Source organism: Falco cherrug, chromosome 7 (genome assembly GCF_023634085.1).
Source record: "Falco cherrug isolate bFalChe1 chromosome 7, bFalChe1.pri, whole genome shotgun sequence".
Taxonomy (NCBI): domain Eukaryota; kingdom Metazoa; phylum Chordata; class Aves; order Falconiformes; family Falconidae; genus Falco; species Falco cherrug.
The window spans coordinates 60,386,533-60,411,921 of record NC_073703.1 but is presented as its reverse complement, the minus strand read 5'-3'; the positions used below and the strand labels follow the sequence as shown (position 1 = coordinate 60,411,921).

Here is a 25,389-nt window from a genome sequence, read left to right as displayed (position 1 = left end):
ACAGTGGGGAAGGCTCTACCCCAGAAGTCCTACAGTAATTCACACTTTTGTAAAACCACCTCACCCCTTTCTTCTCCATCACAGCTTCTGCCATTCCAGTACTAGGCAATCAATGTCTTTTCCCTTTGTTACCTCCTAACCATGAATAGCACAATCTTCTTCACAGTAAATACTTTAGGTTTCCCAGTTTCTGTTTCTCATTTCTCATGGTGTTTTTCATCTCTTCAGAATTTAGCCAAGTTTTGAATGCCTAATTTTAGACGTTGAGAAAAAAGTATAGCTAGCCCAACTCTCCAGGAAGCCCTTTTTGCAGATTTAGTTTAGAAGGCAGAGAGGCTATTTTTGCAGATGCTTCCAATTTCAAACTGTCCTGGTTTCAGCTGGGATAGAGTTAATTTTCTTCCTAGTAGCTGGTACAGTGCAGTGGTTTGGATTTAGTATGAGAATGATGTTGATCACACACTGATGTTTTAGTTGTTGCCAAGTGGTGCTTACCCTAAGTCAAGGACTTTTCAGTTTCCCATGCTCTGCCAGTGAGCAGGTGCACAAAAAGGCAAGAGGGAGCATGGCCAGGACAGCTGACCCGAACTAGCCAAAGGGATATTCCGTACCATGGAACGTCATGCTCAATATACAAACTGGCAGGAGCTGGCTGGGAGAGGTCAGTTGCTGCTTGGGGACTGGATGGGCATCATTCAGCAGGTAGTAAGCAATTACATTGTGCATCACTTGTTTTTCTTGGGTTTTGTTCCTCTGCCTCTTTTTTTTTTTTTATCTCCCTTTTCATTATCTACTATTATGTTGTTGTTGCTGTTGTTGTGTTTTACTCTATTTAATTATTAAAATCTTATCTCAACCCATAGCTTTTACCTTTTTCCAATTCTCCTTCCCATCACACCAGGGTGGGGGGAGTGCGCGAGCAGCTGCGTGGTACTTCATCACCAGCAAGGGTTAAACCACAACACAAACTCACGTAAATTCTCCTGCTGCCAACTCTGATTTCTTTTTTGTGTTTCACTACAGAAATTTCTCTCTGCTTTTGTCTAAGCATAGTACATTCATAAAAATGTTTACGTGAGGCTTCCTAAATTGAATCTCTGTTCATTATCAAGGGATGAGGAATGGAAGAACATGGGCAAGAAAGCACAGGGGCAAAATGGCTATACAGTGAAACAATTGTTAAATTGTCATAAGCACGGAGAACTGCACATCCAGTCCACCATATGTAACTGTCCTTGATCACGTCTTGTCTTCCTGACATACTCAGAAAATAATCCCCAGAAGTCACAGTCTTCTGACTCCTTTTTCTTTCAAGATGACATTTGTCTAGCTGATCTTACACATTTCTAGGTATACTTCTTCCATCTGGAGAGACCCAACATGCCGGAAAGATATTTCACCAAAATATGCCTAAGTAGTATTGTCCTACTACATGCAAAAAAAAGCCAACCAAGAGAAAAGAACTTTCCAATCCAAAGATAAATTAATGGGGCACAGCAGCCTTGGCAAATATGGAGTTACTGGTGGGGAGGGGTGGATATAGATATAGATAGATATAGATATAAAATTTAAAAATAAATTTACTAACTTACAGACCAAAAAGCACTCACTGACACTAAATAACAGTATGTAGTTTTAGAAAAATCCTTGAAAGATTTTAGTTCTGTTAAAATTTCAGGGGAATATGAATGAGATGTAATTTGCTTTTTATATATGTACAGATATAAGGTTTAATGCAATTTATGCCTTCTTAGCAAAATATACCTAACAAACTGAGATTCCAAATTATTAACCCAATTCATCTGTAGAATTAGGAAACAAAAAAACCCAAATACCATAGGAGGTGCAATGCAAAACATTTACCAGTGAAGACCTCCATTCATGTCCTGATTTTTCAGTAATTCTGCTGAAATCTTTGGCATTGCAAACACCAAAACACAGTCAGCAATGCCATCACTTCTAGTACTTAAAGTGTGAATATTATGCCTTTGAGAGACATAGCACAGAACCCATGGGAGTGAACTAACTCTTGGCAGATAAGTAAAAGCAAATATAGTTTAAATGTTGTTGAAAGTGTGCTTGTTTGTTCTCTGAGATCCCAGCATTATATTCTTTTTAGTCTCAGAATTTTTTAAGAATAGATTTCATTTCACTTTCAAAAACAAATTACAGACTACATCTATATTGATCATGCCAGCATACTAAAATTTCAGGCAATAGCATATATATTAAGACATAAAAATCACAGTTAACAGAGTTTCTACACAAAGCATTATGCAATTCATTAATAAAATAATCATAACTTTAAAATCAAATTTTTAAAGTTTTGCAAAATCTTACAATGATAAATTAGTGTAAAGAGAGTAACCAAGTTGTCATTCAAAGAGAGATTATTTGGCAATTGCTATAAAGCTTCTAAGTCAGAACTACATGAAATACTTTTTACTGAAATTTCCTGATCAAGTTAGTACAGAACATTTTATAATGGCAGTTTGATTCCATTATATCATTACAGGCACTGAATCCCCTGCATGCAAACAATTTCTTCTGCAGGCCAGGCACACAGTGGACCCAGCGGAATGCCTAACTTTCGCCACTCAGACTTACAGTATCTGTGTTTTGGGATACCTCAGCACCCAAGAGTTTTACTGTTATGAGTGGTGAGACTTGAGAGGGGATGAACACTGTAACACTGCCAAGTCATTACCCTGCTTTGTTCAGCTTCATCCACAAGTGCAAATGAATTTAAACCTTTCCCAAAGTCTGAACAATCTGGGTTTTAATGTGCTTCATGACAGCGTTTGGCCTTGTTTTCTAACAAAACTACATCAGATATTTCATACATACCCAGAGGAATATACCACCCTCTATATTCTTGCATGTAAAAGAACACTATGCTTTAAGGATCTCATCGTTCCCTCCTCCAAAGCAATAAATATTAGCTTAAAAGTATCCTGGATATTGGTGAAAATAAAATTCTGGTTTTTTCAAATCTCAAAGATCATGAATTATTTTTAAAAAACAAACAAACAAACAAACAAAAAAAACAACAGAGCAATATCATTGTTCTTGAGACACACATTAAACTTGTTCATACACTAGATTTCCATACACTTAGATCAAAAGACTTCAAAATCCTCACAAATGATGGAGTTTAGATTTTGGACGTTACAATTTTCCCTTCTCCTTCATTAGAAGCAGCAGAGCTACTTTAGGGTGATGTTCTAATATTCTTTGCCTCTGGTTTAATGCCTCCTCTGTCCAGAGAGAGCTGCAGCTCTAAAAACTAGAGATGCTGGGACAGCCTCCTGTGAAGCTAGTTAACTAATATGTTACAGGCAGGCCCAACAGTGCTACCTTTCATGACGGGATCCTGTTCCCCTCCTATGCACAACTATGTAAATTCGGTGTGGTAACAAAGAGAAGAAAAGGAGTACTGGGATGGTGTGAACCAATAAAAAAAAAAGTAAATGCAATAGCCTTTTTTTCTTCATGGCTGTAAAAAGTACCTATGCAAGGTTAGGTATCTACAAATTTGGACGACAAGTTTAGAAAAAAGTTGTACTCTTAATAGCATTCAAGCCATTCAGTCTCTAGGAAAATTACTAAGCCATCACTTCTTTTGGTACAAGCTTGCACAAAATAAACCTCCTGAGTGGGACTGTGTGGTAACAGCTGGTAGTAACAGCATGGGCCAGTAAATGGACAAGTCCTTCCTTCACTGAAAACAAACATAGTAGTAACAGATCGCCTACTTCTGTGATGCTGGGAGCATAAACATGGCCCACTCCTTCTTACAAAGAAAAGATATGTGTCAGCTCTTCCTCATTGCGTGACCTTATGGGAAACATTTTTAGATCAAGCGCAGCATCTCTCTATTGGTCAGGACAACAGTACTGTGATTAGCAGACTATATACCTGGATTTCTCTTATATACCTGATTTTTTCTCTTATTTAGTCACCAAAAAAGTCGCTGAAATTCTAAAGAACAGTCCAAACAGTTTAGAAGCCTCTATTTTTCCCACTGTCAGCAACTGTACGCTGTCTGGCTCCAGGTACAGCCAAATGCATTAAATGACAGCAACATTTCCTCTTGATGATCTCAAACTCAAGAAACAGAAAAAAATACATAGAAGTTATTGAATTTACATATTTAAAAAGCTGAATAATAGTCACAACTGGCAATATACATGCATTCTCTTTGTTTAAGATTGATGTCTTACTTTCTATTAAGTCCTTTTATTTGCCTGTGTCATTTGCAATCTGCTGGGTTTAGTCTGTATCTCTGATTAGTGTGTTCTGCAGACTGCTCTCTATATAAAAGGGCATACATTCAGGAACCCATGCATACCCAAAATACCTTTCAAGATAACAGCATAGGATTCAGAAATTCAAAGTAACAATAGGCTAAACAGATTCAAACCAAAGTCCTTAGAAAAGCAAGAGATTAGTCCACCCATGGCGCTCAGACTCTTCAGCACCATCATCCTGCAGACACTATTGTGTATTTTGAAGAAAAAAATCTAAATTGGCTGACAAGGACATTGGAAATGCCCAAACAGCAAAAGCACAGTACATAACTTTGCCATTTCAGAGGCTTTAATACATTTAATAAAATTACTGTTACCACCACTACCACAAAGACAGCCAGTAGATTAGCCCAAGGCATGTGTATTTAACCTTATTTTCAACAAGAACAGGTATTTAATACTCCTCTAAACTGACATTTTTCAGAAAACGAGATTTTCCAAGGAGATGAGAATGATTTTTTTTTCAGACATAGCAGACTTGTTACAAACAGACAATCAGTTATCATGAGATATCACAGAAGCATCATTACTTCACCAATACAATTTCTTAAACGGGGAAATAGTCTATTTTCTGTATGAAAGCATTTTCTATTTACAGCTAAGAAAGTGCTGAGCAATGATGTGGCCAGAAACATTTATACTGGACATAGGAAAATTCTTACTTCATTTCTCTGTAGATAAAACTATCAAAACTCCCATATCATAAGAAGAATTTAGTTTTGGAATGGAGTTGACATCTAAACTTCATATACAGAAGAGAAGTAAATGCTAGTGTGAATCAACATGTATAATTTGCTTTGAAATACTAGTGATAATTGCTCTATGATATTTTTAAGACTGTAGCATGTAAAGTAAATATGGTGACTGAGAAGGTTAATATAATGGAACAATTCTGGGCTAAAAAGCCCTTTAATGTGGCATAAAAGTTGCAAATAAAATGAGGTTAAAAATACAGAAAGGGATCACACAATTTTTTAGAAATAAAACCAAAAAAATTCTCATTGATGGAAATGATCATTTAGCATAGCCAAACCACACTTTGTACTGCAATGACTCCATCCAATCCAAGCCACTTGTACTTTCTACAGAACAGTATTTGCTATTCTAGTTTCAACTAAATAGAACAGATATTTTTGCCTAAAAAAGCCAACAAATAAATAACCCTGGTGTGAACAATTATTTTCAAGGAGGCCATCTTCCTCCATTCTTTCTGTGAGTGACCAACAACTCCTTTGTGCTATCTGGAGAAACAGGAAACCACCAGCTGCCATCTTTTCTAAGGATAACTTATGTCCACATTTACAATGACAGTAAAGTGAAACACTGACAGAAGCCCTGCAGAGAAGGACCTGGGGGTACTAGTAGATTAAATGCTGGACATGAGCCAGCAATGTGCGCTCACAGCCCAGAAAGCTAACCGTATCCTGTTCCGCATCAAAAGAAGCGTGATCAGCAGGTTGAGAGAGGTGATTCTGCCCCTGTTCAGCTCTGCTGAGCCCCCACCTAGAGTGCTGCATCCAGCTCTGGGGCCCTCAGCACGGAAGAGGCATGGACATGCTGGAGCAGGTCCAGAGGAGGGCTACAAAAAATGATCAGAAGAATGAAGCACCCCTCTTATGAGGAAAGACTGAGGGACTTGGGGTTGTTCAGCCTGGACAAGAGAGGGCTCCGGAAAGACTTTATTGTGGCCTTTCAGTACTTAAAGGGGGCTTATAAGAAAGCTGGGGACAAAGTTTTTAGCAAGGCCTGTTGCAACAGGACAAGAGGTAATATTTTAAACTAAAAGTTTCAGACTAGACATAAGGAAGACATTTTTTACAATGAGGGTGGTGAAACACTGGAACAGGTTGTCCAGAGAGATGGTAGATGCCCCATCCCTGGAAAAATTCAAGGTCAGGTTGGACCGGGCTCTAGTTAAAGATGTCCCTGCTCACTGCAGGATGGTTGGACTAAATGACCTTTAAAGGTCCCTTCCAACTCAAACCATTCTATGATTATGTGATTATACAATTTGCTCTCATCCAGACTGCAAACTTAAATGTAAGCAGGTCACAGCCATGGTCTTACTCAAAAGGCAACAGGCACTTCAAAAGAAAGTACATCATCTTAGGAACCTCTAGCAATTCTTTAGCTGGTTTTGAAATAAAAATGCTAAATCTATCATCCTACTTCCCCTCTTGTTCCTTGTACTCAAGATTTCAGCATTTTAACCTTAAGATATTCTGAAGAGCAAGATTGCTAGGACAAAAATACCTGACTACTAATTCCAAATTTCTAAGACGACCTTTCCTTAATTAATTTTATCTCCACTGAAAAACAGTTTGTCAACATCCACTAATAAATGCAAGGATTTAAAAAGTTCCGTCAAATAAGCTATTTTTAATTTGCAGGTTTCAATTTAAAAGGCTTGTATTACCTAGCTCTAAGTATGACACTAAACACAGAAATGGATTTGGCCAAAAGACCTAAGAGGACACCACACTATGGTGCACAACCAGGAGTTGTGCAGCAACAAGAAAGCAGATTACTGTATTGACAACAAAGGGAAAAGCTGAGACTACAGAATTAAAAGTCCCAGGCCTCAGCAAATATATCCAGTGCCTTTCATCTAAACCTTTTCCTTGATGGCTCTTCACATTTCCCCATTTGCTAGCTTACTTCTTTACTGTGCTAAAACAATGTATCTTTTCAGGTCAGGGAGAAAGAGCAGTAAAATGTCTATTTTAGCAGACTAAAATGGTCACAAGTAACATGGAGAATTCTTATTTGTTAAGCTGGTAAGAAAGTCTGTTTGGTTTCACCAGCACAGCAGTACCATCTAGACAGATGCTTTTAGCTCACAAGCTACCTTCAGGATACTGTTTCTGATGAGAACTCATCTGCATACCACCAAGACTATGCTTAGAGTCTGCTAGTAGCTGATTTTGATCTGGGTGCCAATGGGCAAGAATCAGCAAAACAGAAAAGAAGAGCTACAAAAGATAAAGTGAATTAGAAACCATTTTCAGAAGTTCCTTTTTGTAAGGATAATGAAGCTATCTTTTCATTAGGAAGTGATTTGAGCCTAACCATTGACAAAATTCAAATCCTGCCCCCCTTTTTTCTCTAGTAGGGGCTGACTGAGGCCTTTGTGGCAAAGCAGATTTCTGCTGAAAAATGCCCATTTTATGAAAAACATATGAGAGTGTTTTCAACATCTGTCGGCTTGGGTGGCTGCCTGCAGTGGTGCCAGAAGTCCAAGTGGTGGCAGCTCCATGTCAGCTCTCCTATATGAAAGGGAAGCACACAACGCCCAAATCACTTTCACCAATGTTGCTCAGTTGTGAAGACCCATAAAATTGAAAGAATAATTTCGGTCACTATTCCAGGGGTCTCTCAGAGTATTTTTATTGATTGTTTTGTGCTTTGGTGTTATCTAAAATGAAGTATATAGCAATGTCTTTTTTCAGAAAATCAGGGAAATGAATTTTAAAATTTGCAAGAAAACTGCCTCCAAGCTGAAGATTGTCTGTTTGGTGCACATTCCAGATGTAGACTACATTTCAATTTGTAGAAGAAATTTACTCTTTACCAAACCATATGGTCACTCATCATGGCAAAATCTATGGAGTTTAAGTTGTAACTGTAATTTCAGAATGAAATTTCAATTTGTCCTACAGTTAGTAATTATAATTGTGGTGTATTTGAGTATCAGGGCTGTGCCTGTGTGCACACACAGCGCACTTAGTTGACAATTCCCTGGATGGCCCAGGAACTCCACAGCTAGTCTCTGCACAGACGACATAATGGATTAATTGGGAACAACAGACCAACTTGAGGAGAGGCTGCCTTCCACCTTTCACAATGAAGTGCTTCACTAATTATTTCAGGAGCTGTCCAGGTGGGGCCTTCAGACAGTCACAGTGATGACTCCAGGTAGCTCTTGCTAGGCCAAGAGCAATAGACATACACTATTTGTATGCTTCAAAGTGCTGATTAACATCCTGCGTGGACAGTCATGTCAGACCAAGTATAAGAATTAACTAGAACAATAGTTTGGGGAGTTCTACCAATTTAAGCTGATGTCATGCAAGGATGCTTATAATAGAGACTTGCATTGCCATCCTGTTCAAGAGATTTGATTCCTCATGTGAGCATTACCTTATACAAAGATTCTAATAAATTGAGGTTGTCGGTTTCTTGTGGTGTGTTTTTGTGGGGTTTTGGGGGTTTTCTTAATATAAATACACTCTCTTTAAGTGTTTGTGCCACACCATTTCTGGAAATGTCAAAGATGTAAAAAAGCGAGTTAGAGTGAGGAAAGACTTTAAAATTCAATCTTGTATCAACAATTTACACTGAGACCCTAAAATAAGAGTCAATAATTTTACATACTGAAAAATTTTGAGGATGTTCACAACTTTGTCCTTGTGTCCTGTGCAAGACTTTTCCCAGCCAATAAGGAGAAAGGGGACAAGTACATTTTTCTGTTTTCCTGCTCCCATATTTTCTTTCCTTAGATTTTGACAGCAGACGTTTAATTCATGAATGCAAAATATTCTCACTTTATGGCACTAATTTTGTTATTGCAACAAACATATTTCCAAGAAAACAATATCACAGGTGGTGAAATTGATAATTTGTGCCAAAGGCTAAGGCCTTGCCTCTACTAATAAAAATACTAATCTACAGAGTTTTCACTCCTTCTACAACCAGAAAATGTGCACCAGTGAGGAATCATAGCTATAAGGTTCGCCAGTGCAGATGCAGTATATAGAAAAGAACCAATACATTTTCTTTGTTTTCCAGGTTAGTTTGCTACTAGTGTCTGAACCCCTAAGTCTGGAACCTAAACCTGTAAAGTACTAAAGCCCTCTTCAACAAATCTTAGGCGAGTAACAGCATGTCACCGACTGGCAAAAGAAGAAAATGAGCAGTATAAGTACCCTCACAGAGACCTTAATCACCATTGTCTCATAATGCTGAACCAAGGGACATCTTAACATTGAGCTTAATGCGAATTGTAGTTCATATACTTCTGTTTAAACACAGATTAGGATTTCTGACAGACAAATGACACTGAAAAGCTGACAATCTAATTAATATAAATTACTATCTTCCCCACTATAAAAATGCTCTGTATTTTAATAGTTCAATTCACTGTGTAGAAACAAACACAACAGCAAGTTTTCTGAAATCTAAAAAGTCACAGTTACTTTTTTTAGGTTGTACAATGATATTTTCACTAGCTATATATGCCACAAAAATAATTATAATATCATCAAATTGAAACTGAACTATTCTTTAGACATTTTACATCACAGTAGTAAAGGAAAAAAAACAACAAACCAATCTTCTTGTTTCATAACATAGTAATCCTGAAACATACGAAGATCTTCTTGCCCCAAAGATACGCAGATATACAGAGTACAGCTGGGAGCCTAAGTACTTGCAGAGGAAAGTGAAGTTGTACAGGTGCCCACATACTCATTAATTCTGACTACCTCTAGCAATGAAGGAGTTGCCTCTGGGCTACTACTCCACATTCCAGTTTGATAGATGGGTTTGGCCTCACCTCCCACAGAAGGACAAGGCAAATTTGGAAGTCTGCAAAAGAGCTACTGTGCTACTCCCCATGGAAGAGGGAGAAAAAGAAACTGACTGTGACAGAGACTCAGACTGGTGATTGCCCTGTTCCTGGAATATGTTTCTTTCTATCCAGTCAAGAGTGAAAATTGCAGTTCTACTTGCAAAAATTCATCTCTCCAAAAGTTTCATGTTGCAGAGTAAGAAGAAAACAAATTGAAATTACCAATGCCTTTCCTGAGGCCTGATCTCTATGTCTTCAGAGCACCTGTAAACATAGTGGGAATCATGGGACCAAGTGTGTGCAGAAAAGGCAAAAAAACAAACTCTGCCATAAAATCCAAAATCTGCAATGTAAGGTGAATATGTAGTGTCTTCGTACTACATTTAATAGACTAGCACAACAGGCACTTAGTCTAGTGGCTGCCTATAGGTGCTACTACAACAGAAATGTTTAAGAACAAAAGACACAAAAGAGTTTTCTTATAGCTGAAATTCTAAAGACAGTTTTCAGTTTGGTTCTAATTTTATATGTGGTTAATGTATATTTAATTAATAACAGTCACTCCAGTATTACGGGAGGGGCAGAATGACATTTTTTCCTGTAATGCATCATGTGACTTCCTGGGACTGTCAAATAATTTTCCACCATCAGATTATCAGAGACTGGAAATGAGCCTGAGCTTTGCAGGTTGATGCTCTGATGTGGGTTCAGCTAATGTACTGTTTTATCTAGCTGGGGCGTCTAAGTCATTGGCTCAGAATAGTGCTATCACTGGGTTTTCTTCCAATTCATACCGGCAAGAACCTAAGATTTTGGCAGAGAAGGAATTACTTAGCTTAATTTTCCATTCTTTTTTTTTCTTCTTTTTTTTTTTTTTTTTACTGTATAGTTTACCTATTAAGACACCTATCCATTGAACAGCATATATTGATGTCTGTTTTCTACCTGCAGCATAAAATTTTGCTTTTGAGAACTTAATATTTGGTTTAATTCAGGTCTTTGTTTCACCTCCACATAACCAGAAACAGAATTCTTCCAGAAACTGGAAGAACTCAGTGAATGTCTCATGAGGTTTACCAAATATTTCTCAATGTGTAATTCCAGCTTGCAATATATTCAGAAGATTATTCATCCAAGTGTTTGCTACTTCCACCCAATGATTTAGCTTTTTGCACAAGAACAAGCTTAGTGACAGTTGTATTAATAATACAACAAAAATGCACATCAAGTAAAATGATGGAAATAATTATTTCATATATTTTATTTAAATTACTCTGTACTATGTTAAAAGTGTGGGAGAGAGGAAGAGTTCCTTGCTAGTGGCAGTTTTGCTAATGTTACAGTCTAGTAAAAATCCTAGAATGATCAGAAGAAACATTATCTTTTCTCCTTTTGCTATCGCCATTTTCTTTCAGTTTTGGAGATAATTTCTGAACTGCAATGTAATTCTGGCTCTTAATTTAATTTTTACAAAGCTATCAGTACATATTTCAAATACAGAAAATAATTTGTTGGTATTTTCATTAAAATAAACTGCAATGCTGCAAATCTTACTTTAAAATATAGATTCACACCAGTAATTAAAAAATAATAATCAAGTAAAAAGCACAGCAGAACACTTCAATTACAGATAGTAATCATAGTATAATCTTGTCCTACCAAGTGCGTCTCCAGGTACAGTTTAAGGCTGTCTGTCTCTGCTTTAGGAGGAGTCCAATTCTCTGTTGTTTCCATGGCTTCATTTAACCAGTGAATGAATTCATCCAGCTTGCTTACAAACCCCTTACCAGATAAGAAAAGAGAAAGAACAAGAAAAGCATATTTGTTAGTAAAATGGCAATCCAGAAAATGTATGCTCGATATTTTTTTTAAGCCAGGAGAGTTTTGTACTCTCATTTTGTAAAATGTTGCCTTTTACTTTACAAGCGTGCAAAGAAATAAACAATTAGCAAGTGGCCTTCTAGTAAATGAGGAGCAGACTGGTGTTTCTGGGGATAATCTAAGGTGATATTTTGGAACAGAACAATGCGACATCTATATGACTGTGATGAAATGGAGAAAACAGTAAGTTTTAGAAGATATGAGGGGAATATGTAAAAAGCTGCATATAGATTACAATGAAAATTGAGCTGAAGACCTTGCACTGGGCAGACTGGGTGTAGCATGAGCACTGCTGGCTGAATTAAGTGCTGAACAAAGCTGCATTATATACATGAGTGGACTGAGGGAAGAAACTACTTGTCAGAACTTGGGTCTTGTGATCCCTGTTTTGGTTCACAGGATGAGACTCAGAAGAAATCTAACAGTAGGTGAGGCAGAATATATAGCATTTAATATAAATATTGCTGATTGCATATGAGCCACACAGATGGGGTTCCTGAGAAGACAGGAGCTCCTGCTTCTCAGAAGCACCATTTATTTCAAGATTAGTACCAATTATATTGTCTGATTAAAAATAGTGCCCATGAATTTACATGATTAGATGATACTGTAAGCACATACTGGGTACAGATAATTTTACTGAAATCTTATCCACCACAAAGCAAGAGAGTAAATGGAATAAACTGACTGTGATGTTTATAAGCATGCTGAAAATTAACTCTGAAGAGAAATGTCCATCTATTACAAGATGAAGAGCAGATTAAGTTAGGTCTAATATTGGTTATATTATTAGTTACTAACTATGAATTTCACAGCATGGTGAGAATTTTAATTTCTAGTCAGATAACAACTCTGTATATACACTCAGTATCTCGTTCTCACCAATTTATTTATGGAATGCTTTCTGTCAATTACTAGTCCATTCAGATAGCTGAAAGCAAGCTACACGTAACTTTCAAAGGCTCCTGAGCAACTCAAGAGCCCAAATCCCCTTCTCTGAAGTGACACATGAAACTGGAATTCTAAACAAGAGAGAAATGAGTTTGAGCAGTTGGTGCACCGCTGTGTTATGCAAAGAAGCGCAATGGTAATAGCCCAGACCAAGCAGAGTCACACTTCCTCCAAAATTCACGGTAGCAGTTATTTTGGTCCAACACTGTGCCAAGAAGCAGGGCCCAAGAACAAACTCCTGGCTTCCAGCTGAAGTGGCAGTGCTTCTGAACCAAAGCTAGCCTCTGACAGGACGCTCCAGTGCATACTGCAGGCATGACAGCACTCACTCAGGCATTCTAAATACTTTGTTTTAATTAGTATTATTATTTATATGAGACCCTTACACATCCTCAGTATGAAAAGGAGACTATTGCCATCTCTATTCATGGAACCCACTGCATCTCAGAACATTATAAGGATGAAAACTGTTATTCTGTGGGTTTTGTTGTAGGCTGTTTATCAGGACATTCCAGAAAGGGGGAAAGAAGACAGGCAGAACAGCCCAGTGGATGTGGTGAGATGACGTGCCTCCCTCCACTCTGGGGCAAGTAATGAAGGTGGCTGCATCTTCTCTCTCCCGTATCAGGCCATACCACAAAGGCTATGTTCCCCACATCAAGCCATGGGACCAAGGGGAGGCAAGATGTTCCTCAGCTCTGTTTCTTGCTTTCTCCCAGCTCGCAGTGGAGCGTAAGAGATGCCAGACTGGCAAAGCAGTAGGACATGAGCTGAGGGGGAAAGGCAGGCACAGGAGGAGTAAAGTCTTTCTAGTCCCTCCAATAAATCTCTGCCTGCATTTTAGCAATGTGTTGTCCTTGAGAGACAAGGTGATATGGTAAGCACAAAAAAATGAAGAAAGGCTCTCTCTTGTATATGCGTCATGTATTTTACGGAGACAGACACGTATAACATCTGCCTGCAGTACTCGATGTCTGTATGCCTTCAAAAGGGTGCTCGGAGACATTGCAGCCTTGCACCAGTATAAAAAAGCAACTACTAGCAACCAAGTTACTTCTGCCCTCTGACAAAACATGCCTGTGTTTTTATATCTGCTGCTTCACGCTGGTGCTTAGAAACTGCCAAGCAGCAGTCTCCAGCAGCCTGGCACGTGCCCCTCGCCGCACAGATGAGGTGGGCTGCAGGCCTGAGCAGGCGTGGGGGTGGCACAAGGAATGCCGGGGGGCTGGTTTGGGGGCCTGGGGGAAAAAATTATATATATACACATGCAGTCTCCCACAGAGCCACGATGCGCCAAGTTATCTGAGGAAAAAAGAGGCAGAGCTGCCAGCACCAGGCACTGAGCATGGCAAGGCCGGGCCTGCGGCTGGGGACCCACTGCCCGCGGGGAGCCCCGCTGAGAGAGCACGGGCCGCGGCCAGCCCCGCCGGATTCGCTTTCTTTGCCAGGCATCACAAATCACAACAATCCCACTGTCTTTCAAATGACGGCAATAAAATGTCGTTGAAACCACGCAAGAGCGCACATCTGTAGAAACCGCAAACAGCGGCGGGCCGGGAAGCGGCAGGGCCGGACGGGCAGGGCTGGGCAGCGCGCGGCCGCCGGCGGAGGGAGCGCCGTGCCTGGGCCCACAGCGCCACCTGCCGGCGCGCGCCGCCACTCCGCCCGCCCGCGGGACGGGACGGGACGGGACGGGACGGGACGCCCCTCGGACTGCGCACCCCGGCGCGGAGGGGCACGCGGCGGGCTTGTAGCAGCGCTTGTAGACTGCAGCCTATGTATTTCAATAGCCTGGTGCCGGTGAGCGAGGACAGAGCCACTTTTATCACCCAGAGACTCGTCCCTACCTGGGAACCGAAACCCACGCCAATGCACCCCACCGTGGCGGCGCTGGCGTTGCGGACGAGACCGCGGAAGGCGCTCGGTGCTGAGCTTTCCCTTCTCGCCTTTGACGTTTTGCCGAGGCGCAGCGATGTACAGGCTGCCCGGCCCCGGCCCGGCCTCGCCGCCTCCATCGGCTGCAGACCCCGCAGCTGTGCGGACCCAGCCAGAGCAGGAGGCTGCCGGCGCTCCCACACGTGGGGAAGGAGCATCTGCAATACCGGCGGGCCATCAGCCCCTCATCACCGATAAAAATCCACGTCCTTTATCCCCTCGATTCTCATAACAGAGGGGAAGCCCAAACACAACTTAGCCCGGATGGAAGGGCTGCTGCTCCTCCGCAGACTGACCAGCACAAAGTCATTTCTGCGTAATCAGGACGGCTTAGTTAGTTGGAACAGAATGCAATCGGTGACGTATGTGTACCCAGGGACACAAGCAGCATTACAATAGTTGTGTTTCGCATCGTTTAGGGTATTTGCCAGAATCTACATTTAAATAAAAGCTTTAGACAAAATAAGTTCTAAAAAATAATAGGGGAAAAACGTCTTACAATACAGAAAATCTGTTGTGAGACCCTGCCGGACCATGAAACTACGCTTTGAAAGAACAGATTACAACATAAATTATATCAAAACAAAGGATGAGGCTTAATGTGCAATTCTAAATCCAAATCAAGGAGTATTCAGCAAAAGAAATAAATTCATAGGATGACAAATAACCAATAAAGGATCTTTTTCAGGTTTTTTTCTTCATTTTATAAGATGCCCATGAAACCATTTTATATCCCTTCCTAGACACTTAACCTTTCTGCTTTTTCTGTTTGAACTTACATTTTTCTTTCTCTAGATTATTTGTTTCTCATCATTCTTAAGGTGGAAAAGAGTTTCAACAGGTATAAACTTCGGTGGAGCTATGCTGATTTATACTAGTTAAGGGCCTGATCTAATCACTATCCCATTTGTAATGAAAATGCTGTAAAATCCACTCAACCTGTGCTTTGCCAATGAGAAATTAAACTTTTGTATTTTCCATCAAAACTTCTTGAAAGTTGAAAACCCACAGGCAGCCACGTTGAAGCTAAAAATTACCGTACAAGAATTCCTCAGCAAGAAAAGAGGGGAACAGAACAGAAAAAAAGGAGCACCAGTATAATCCAGTCCCTGCCTTTTGACCAGCTGGTTCAGTATTGCAACTGTAATAGTTTTGTCATAGTTTTGTACTGTGCTAGCAAGCTAGATGTTTCTAAAAAACTCAAGCCCCTACATGACACAGCATAAAGTTATTCTTACTCTGTGCTGCTTAGTACAGAAACAAATGTTTCTGGATTGTTCTTGGATGATTTGTAGCAACTTCTATAGTCAAGTTTGCGAATAATGATAAAGCTTTTCCCTACCCTACACAGAAAATTTGTAAACATTCAGCTTTCCATTTTGTTTCATGACAGGTTACAGATTTTTCTTAGGGGGCGGGAAGAAAGTTCTAATCACACATACCTGAACAAAGCTAGGGCAAAAATGCCTTCATTTGAAATTTGGCATGTACAAAGTGTTGTTTTTGGAGTCTAATTCTATTTGCTCTGGATAGATAAGAATGAAAAAAGGATAAAGAATGAAAAAGACAGACCATGGTAAATACTGGAGGGAAAAAAATGCTGTAACTCAGTGTGTCTGCTTTGGTGTCTTATAGAATTAAAATATACTTAATTCAATTGTTCTGTAGAATTAAGGAATTAATTAACTGAAGAATTAAAAACAAATTAGATGGGATTTAACTGAATTTCCTGAGACTTCCTCATTAATGACCAGAACATTCAAATATTTTAAATCATAACACATGAGAATTCATTTGCTGAGTCACCCAAAAAGGCTGGGGATGGACCAGCTCAGAGGCCAAAGGATATTGGGCTGAAGAAGATACTGTACCTGGAAGCGTGCCTCCCACCTTTGTTTTGTTAAATATAAAGGCACACAAAAATTACAGATCCTCCAGCTGCTGCACAGGGCTGTAGGGCTCCCTACACCCAGTACAGCTGGTCAAAGGATCTTGGGTTAGGCAGCCTGGTTGTGTCTGGCATGTGGGTAACAGAGTGGGAGAGCAGCTGTGGTGGTATGCTGCCAGTACAAGAAACCCTGGAGCGTGGCAGCGAGGCCTACAGAGGTGGTCAGATGAACAAGTCTCACATGCAATTCATTACATTTAATAGGACTGTGTGTGTTCTGTCTATCCCAAGTGTGTGTCAGAAAAATTAAATACTTAAAATAAAAAAAGAAATGGGCAGTCTCTGGCATCCCAAGCAGTTTGTGCCTGACTCCATTCCTTTTTCCTGTTTCGCTTGATGCTATTTGCAAATATGTTCCTCCCTACTTGCGACAACTGCTCAGCACAGCTCATTGCTCACTACCTGTAGCCACTACTGCCTCTTGGCATTGCCCAGGAGTCAGTCTCTCCTTGGGCCTCTCCAGCTCCTATAGTCCTCTCCTGCACTTTGCCACTGAACTTCAGAAGCTCACCCCATCTCCGGCCAAAGACCGACCTTTAGAAACAGATATCCATTAACTTCCCATTTCACAGTTTGCGGCAGAAGACCCAAGGCTGATGCTTACTGCCATCAAATGTGTCAGTTAAAGTTAGGTACCCACTGACCCTCACTACATGGTCCCCCTGAGTTGGTGGCACAGCCAGTGCTTATGGTGAAAAAGGACAAAGTAGAGCTCAGGAGAAATATTAAGGCCTGTGGGCAAAATAACAAGCAGCTGACCAACTTAAAAACTTCTGATAACACCTGATAAAAACTGGTGATAACAACATAAGTGCTTATGACACTGTAGAAAGGCTTCAGTCCCTGGTGACATCCATGCATGCTTTCTTAGCTTGTCAGGGGTGTTGCTTAGACACACTCTCATAGGAATTCAATTTTCTGAGCAGCACACAACTAAGACCTCCCAGAAAAGTTTTTACTGCCACAGTCATGAAAAAAATGTGTGACTGTCAAGTGAGTCACTTAAAATTATGCACAAATGCCTCTCAACCAAGCTAGCACCACTACTTGCAACTAGAACTTGTAAAGTTTCCTAACTTTATTTCAGCGGTTTAATTTTACTTTTACATTTCAAGCTCTCTCTTTTTCTTGGTCAGATAGGAAGGTAAACAGTTCTGGTGTTCAATAATTTTAGCACTTCAAATGATCCTGTTTAGACTTTGAAGTTCAGCTTTCATTAATTGAATGGAGTGGGAAAGGAAGATGTTTCCATCTCAGCTGCAGCTGTCGCTTTACAAATCCAGCTTTTATTAGACCACATTTAGAATGGAAACAGACTAAAGCCCAGTTCTGTAATTTTGAGCTCTAGTCTAAGAGATAGCAAATTTATGGCTAAAAAAAAAAAATAAATGTGAAAACATGGAATTTTTATTGTATTAAAAATTGCCATTTTTTTTACACCAAATGCAGCAGTATCTTAGATGTTTTTAGTATATTTTTAATGTGAGATTCCTTTAGACAGGGTATATGTATATGTGCATTTAAAGAAGCTAGCGTTAACATTGCCAAAATTATGCCATAAAACACAGGGGATGCAACTGCATCCAGTTAACACCATTATGAAAAGTTTTATGGCCCTCATCCTAGACCAGATTTTGGGTTTGCTTTTTATGGAAAAATATTTCCAGATTTACTGTGCCTACATGGCACAGGTACTCAAATTATTTCAATACCTTTTGGCTTGTAACTTTAAACTGTGCAGTGTTAACACTGCTCAGTTTATTAGTCTAGCTTTTTTGTCTAACATGTATGCTGGCTTATACTTAAGGCACTTCTGGTCATTGCATTAAAAGTACAAAGCCCTTCTAATGACTTGAACTAAGATCAAAATCAGAATATAAGAGATGCACCAAACTATTAAAAGCAAACATACTAAAATAATCAGTCATGGTAATTAAGAGTGACAGAGTGACAGTGGAAAGTCTACTGTATCCCACAAGCCTCGGTGTGGAAGCACCAGACAACAATGCTTATTAAATCACTACCCCAGACCTTTTTTTTTTTTTTTTTTTCTCTCCACCTTCCCTTTATTGCACAAAGGGAGTTCTCTTCTTTAAAGAATTGATTATGAGGCTGTGTGCTTAAAAATGAATGTCCAATTTTGTTGCAAGCAAGGAGTGTTGTAAAGTTTGTTCCCAATTTACGAAAAGACGGAGCTCACACAGGGGTCTGTGCACAAGGATGGGCTGGCTCTAAGGGCACTTCTATCACAGAATGAATTAAGAAAACCCTTTGTCTAACCACAAAAGGACTTACATATTAGTCTCAGGAGGAACACATTCCTGCCCATGGACTTTATTTTCAAAAGGATAAAAGTGCACTTTCTTCATAGGCAAAGGTAAGTCAAAGAAATCCAGGTACTCAAGAGGATGAGGCTGCAACAAACTGCCACGGTCAATTTAATTGGAGTTAGACCCAGAGGCAACGATAAAACCATTAACACTACAGATGTTAGGGGTCCCCAAAGAACAAAGATGCCACAATGGAAAATATTCTTTGTGTGATATTGTCAAGATTCTGTGGCAGACAGTGACCTCCCAGAAACATACAACTGACCAAACACATCAGAAGGATGGCAGTGCTTAATATACAGTTCAGGGTACATTCATTCACACTTTAGAAATAGAAAATAGCAGCTTTCTGCTAAAGAAGAATATGTTAATGTTCCTGCCAAACGGAGAAGATAAAGATTAAATACTTTTCTTAGTGGGCATCTGTGTAAAGAAACATCCTCGTCTTCTACTATATACTGTCTAGTTATGCATTTTTAAGACTGTTTAATTACATAAATCTTTCACAAGTACCACCTCTAGGCTTTGTACCCAACTACTACACAAGAATTAGAAATGATTATTCAATGTATTTTCCCTAATGGCCATCTGATTTGTCACGATTCATATGGACACAGAAGGGGAAGTGGTAGCACAGGCTGGTCACTGGCTCATGACTTTTCCTGCGTTTAGAGTCCCTAGGATGCATTCTGATGCTGGAAAATGAGAAGGATTAGTACATAAAAATATAGAGTTATTTCAATCAGAGCCAGTCAGACGTATCTCAGCTTTTCAGGGAGATTTCACTGGAGAGCTGAGAGTACTTGAAACAGTAAAGACAACAAAACACAGTACTTACAAGACTAGGAGAACACTACAAATTAACTCAGTTCTAGCTTTGTCCCTAAAAGTTGACAATAAGGTACTCTTTTGCAGACGTTTTGGTCTGCTACTAAATCGACAGACTTTGCTTACATTTCCAAGCTCTTTTTCCATACTGTATTTTAACTAGAGCAGAAATGGCAGACAACAATTTTAAGAAGTTCTCAGTTTCCAAAAGCCTTCTAGTTAAAAGAGCCAGAACCATAAAAGTAGGATGGGCTTAAAAAGCATGATACAGAGGAACACGTAAAGAGTTACTTTTCAATCCATTAAAAACAACTATGACTGAAGACAATGAACCTGATTCTGCAATAAAAAGTTCATTGCCCCCATGGGACTGTTGACTTTATTTCTGCTTCTAGACAAAGAGCAGGTTATGCTAATTGAATATTAAGAATCATTCCTAAATGTATCTATGCAGGGTACTTAAAACTTTCCATGATACCACAAACAACATTCATTCTTTACCCTACGCCTTGTCTTACCTTTTGCTCAAGGTGAAGATCTACTTTCTATTTAAAAAAAAAATACAAGGCCTCCACTGCTATTTGAAACTTACCAGATCTAAAAAAGGACATTCTTAACATCAGCAGATTGACTGTGGCGCAAAGGTAGATACAGGAAAATTAAGCCAAATGCTTCCTAAACCCTGTTCCTGAGAGGTATATTCTTAGACAACAGGCAAGCTTCCAACACCACCGGTAACATTTCTCCAGCCTTCTGAATGATCACTGGACACCTAGAACCACAGAAGCAAAATCCATGGGCTGGAAGAACATTGCTGTGAAGAGATCCAAAACAGCCACACATATGAAGGTCATACAGCAGCATAGGAAAGCCCAGCATCATTGTGACTTTGCAGGTGTTCAAGAGTAGAGAGGGCTAGTGGAGAGAAAGAAGGGGATAGGGAAGACTTGTCTGAGAAGGCGATAGGGAAGACTTGTCTGAGAAGAGGATAGGGAAGACTTGTCTGATTCATCCGTCATTTAAAGAATCATCTGGTATGAACCTAACAGCAGTATGGATTCATTGTAAACCTCCAGAGATGCCATCTGCTCTGATGGCAACAATGCCAGGCATACAAAATGGCTGCTGATCTCTTCTCATACTGATGTGGCCATGCTTTCTACCTGAGATGTAATTTTGACAGGCACAAAGCCAGATAAAGTTTTAAGCCTCCTGCATTCATTCAGGTGAAGACAGAGTTCATGCTAAGAAAATATGGGAGGCCGGCACTGTATCTCAAAAGTGGTGTGAGATTCAAAGCACTGCTGGGAATCAAGTAAATAAGTAAATTAGCATATCCCTTCTTTGTATGGAAAAATTTTATGTACGCCTTCACATTCTAGATGTCAGAAAATAATTTTGCTTAGCTGCCTCCTAAGTTACCATGCACACTAACTGGATTCTTAGTGATTTTCAAGGCAATATTTCAAATGGCCCAAGTCCCATGCGAGGCTGCCATGGCCTGACCTGGCCCATGGCCTGCGCCAGCCCTCCCAGGGAGGCTGCCTGCGCTGCCCCAAACCCACCGCGCTGCAGGGCCGCGAAACCCTCCTTTCCAACGTATGAAAGTAATACTGACAGGAAACTCACCACTTTTATTGGCATTGGGCTATGCCCATGCAGATACATTGGTTAAAGAAGGAAATATTTTCCACTGTTCTAATCAGTACTGGCTTTTGTCAGAAAATCTCTGCAGTGTAAGCCTGTATTTGCATGTTTCTAGCACTCGTCTCATTCAGCATTCCTAATCCGTATGAAATTTTGAGGTTGACTGGGAATAGATTCCTGAGGAAATGATATTGAAACAATGGAATGAATACTATAAGCAGCAGAAGGGAGAAACAGGAGTTAAAGGATACCAAGAACCCTGAAAATGAGACAGAAACAGGAAGGAAGAACAGACAATACAGAAATGGGGCATTAAACAGGGAGGAAAATTGAGGAGGAGGAAATATAAGCAAAGGACAAGGTAGTTCTTTTTATTTAGTTTAAATAAATAAGACTGTGATGTTCTTTGGGCCATTGGGAATAAAACAGGCAGCGAAAAGCTCCTAGAGTTAAAAGCAGAACAGTCAGCACCTGTGATATTGTTGTGACTCAGCTGAGTAATGTGCAAACTTAATGATCATCCAAGTCTCATCTTCGAAGTTCATCATACTACTAGGAATGAACATTTTGTTTCTGAAAATACATTTATGCACCAAGAGCAATGCCTGTTATTGGTCATGTCTCACAGAAACTCTCACTACTCCTAAAAGAACCTTTTCCTGAGTCATTTATTTTCTATGTAAAACCCAAGAGGCCTAAGCAGCAGTTAGGGAATAAAGATAGGTGCCCAAAACATCGTCTAGTACACGATAAGTTTTGCATGTCTCTTGTGCATCACAGCACCAGATATCCCAAATGGAGGCCTTTTTTGATTATACCCTCATATGACCCTAAGTCAAAGACGTGCCATTATCTAGAGATCAGCTAAGAGATGTGAATGTTTTTAGGTCACATACTCATTTCACTCAGCTGGTACACCAGGGAGCAAGACATTTGTGGCCAGCGATATATCAAGGGAAGGACAAGAACAGCAAATAAATCTGCCAAAGGCAAGAAAGATGATGCCAGTAACTCCCAGAAAAGGGGGACTTCAGCTCTGCAGCAGCAGCTGAAAGGAGTGTCTGGATTCTGGAGGGACCCTGAGCACAGCACGGGAGGGGGCCCTGTCTTTGGGAAAAGTACCAGGCAGCAACACAAGTTGCTATGTCCTGTTAAAGGATAATGGCACAATGCTGCAGTGTACTCACATCTATGTCACAGCCCCAAATATTTTTTTATGTCCACTCTCAGCAAGAAAGAATGAGCAATAGAATAGAAAATGTAGAAGTTAGCCCAGGACGTGTTGTTCCTAACTGCAAATTTATTTATTCTACTGATAATCCTAAATCAAATCTCCTGATCAAAACTTGGTTTTTTTCAGTACGAAATGTTTGTTATGCAGCAGCCTTGATCGAAACTCTATGGCTAATGTAAGTCTATAGACAGTATCTTCATTTTCAGTGAAGCCAGTTTTCTGATGCACTTTTTCTTAAAACGCTGCCAATATAACTGTTGATGTTGAAGCAACTGACAGTGATTTAAGGGTACTTGGAAGTACTGCACTGTCTCTTCATATAATTTTGTAAAATACGTGTTGGCAACATACCTTATTTTCAGATTGTTTTACAGCTAATCTATGTATCAATTATGAGCTGTACTGCATCCAAAAGACAAGCTAATCTTCATTTGCAATTTTTCTGTATAATGGCCGCTGTAATATATTAGTATTCAGCTTTATTCTGCTCTAAAAAATAGACAATTATGGATGACCATCATTCCTTGGCTTGCTTACCCTGAGTATTTGGGCTTCAGACAGTGGACTGGGGGTGGAATGCCCTTGTGCAGCTGTTATTTCCAGCTGATGGTCAGCTGCTACCTTGCACACACACTGGCCAGCATCAGAGGACACTCTATTGGAGCCACGCTGGCACCTCCCTTAACTGGTCCTAACATTTCTTTGCTCTTTGATCTCATAGTTGCTAGAAATGAACCTCATTCTCCAGCATTTAATTCCTTGAAAGGTACATGTGATATATATACAGCATGGTTGCTCCAGTAACCTGAAATCAGAGTGGCCCTATATGGCTTGATGTCAATTAAACAGATTTGTGCACTTCCAAAAATGTCACCTTTTCCCAAAAAAAGAACAAATCATGCTAAAAGAATTAGCCAAATTTTATACCTTTACCCAATGGCAAAAAATTAATTCTATAGGATTTTCAGTGCCTTTTGAATAAAAATTAAATTCATTATTTTTCACATAACATTTTCAGGAAGTTAGCCAGTAAGTGATAGAGGAAAAAAGCAACTGTATTCTTGGCCTGATGGTCACAAAGCAGGACTAAACACTGCTTATTTAAGTAATGTAACTATAGTTCTCTAAATAATAATAAAAATGGCAGTTATATTTGCAGGGAGATAACATCTCTAAATTTTTGTAAGAAGAAAAGGTGTATTGGTTTAATATATTTCACAAAATCTGTAGAAGTGCACTTGAAGGTTACATTTTTTGAAAGTATAATTGGCAGACACATGCTATTTTTTTAAAAAAAGACAATATTTCAACACTAAATTTGTTGGAATAAAATTGTAAAAAAAAATGTTGGAGACTCCACTAAAGGAAAAAAGAATCTTAAAAAGCAGGAAAGATTCTATTTTATGTTTTATTTAATCTCTGAATTTCTAACAACTACGTTTGTAAAGTTAAATGAGTCTCGTTCATTTGAGAAGGAAATCAAACATTTCTGTAAAATAGGTGCAGTAACAAGTTCTGGCCTCAAGAGGGAGATACAGCACCACGTCTAAAAGTTTTCCAAAATGAAGGAAAAAACCACTTTTTACTTAAATAGAACAGCTGCTGTTTGCTTGTGGGTAGCTGCTAAATGCATTGACCTCTGCTATATCATTGACATGACTTAAGATATAATGACCACGATTCTCCCTCAAAAGCAGAACGTTTAATACAGCATTTCCTATTATTCAAAGCTAATTGGTTAGAAGAGGTTAAGTCTGTCACCTCACAAGAGATATTATAATTCTTTGACCCATGAACTTGCTTCACAGTTAAGATTTCTGAGTTTAAAAACAGGGAAAATGGTGACTGCCACTATTTGCTAAATATGGCAGCAGTGAGGAGAAATTAATATTTACCACCTCTTTTCTTTACTCCATTATTATTCCTCTAGTTTCCTAATTTAGCCTCCTGTTATGCACTTGGTTCTTCTTCACCTGCAGTCTCCAAAGAAATCCTGTCACTATTAGTTCCTCCATTAATTGCTTTTCCTTTGCTTCCTAATTCATGTGCCTTCCCTTTTAGCTAGTTTCTTTTTTCAGTGTTCTCCAGTGGACATTCCTTTACACCCTTTTTAGACCCTAATTCTGGCTTACTTTTGTCATCCCAAAATCGGGATATGTTTACAGAGTAAAATAAAAACAGTCTCGTCTTTTTTATCTTCTTATTCTTTATTTTTTACTCCAGAAGCTTCACTGTTTCTAATAAATTTAGTATTTTTTCTTGCCTCTGTGTATCTCAGCAGAGCTGTAGGAGATTTGCACTGCAATGCATAAATGAGGTTGAACCTAGTTTGGACTTACCTGAGCTAATTTTATGCTACCTGCCATAGTTCAGTTGCTCCTAATAGTGCAGCAGTATTAACATTTTAAAGTATTTGTCTTTAGTCTTACACAACACAGCAAGGAAACATTTGTGTAGTCAGATGCTGGCAGATCAGTAAGGAAGAAGCAGTTAGTAATATTAAATTACTGTGACTTGAACATCTACACTGTCTACTACCAAAAATCTGTTTGCTTGCTGGTCCTCCCCTCTGTCAGCCTGGAGAGATTCCAAGCATTGTCCAAGGGAAACCAGAGGCAAATCTAGCCCTTGTTTGGGTAACCTTACTTGACCTGCATGAGAATCAGCATTCAAAATAAGTCTTTACTAACAATAAAGGAATATTCAGATAAGATTCCAGTTTGATTTGCTAAGGACAGCTCAGTTGTTTGTGAGGA

General features: G+C 39.4%; 1 protein-coding gene across 2 annotated transcripts in view; it reads right to left on the bottom strand.

The window, feature by feature from the left end:
* AKAP6 (A-kinase anchoring protein 6) overlaps positions 1 to 25,389 on the bottom strand; it is a 287,337-nt gene that overhangs the window by 155,173 nt on the left and 106,775 nt on the right. For both annotated transcript variants that reach the window (XM_027812532.2, XM_027812533.2), the window contains exon 5: positions 11,539 to 11,661. In XM_027812532.2, coding sequence (XP_027668333.1) covers positions 11,539 to 11,661 — 123 coding nt within the window. The remainder of the gene's footprint in view (positions 1 to 11,538; positions 11,662 to 25,389) is intronic.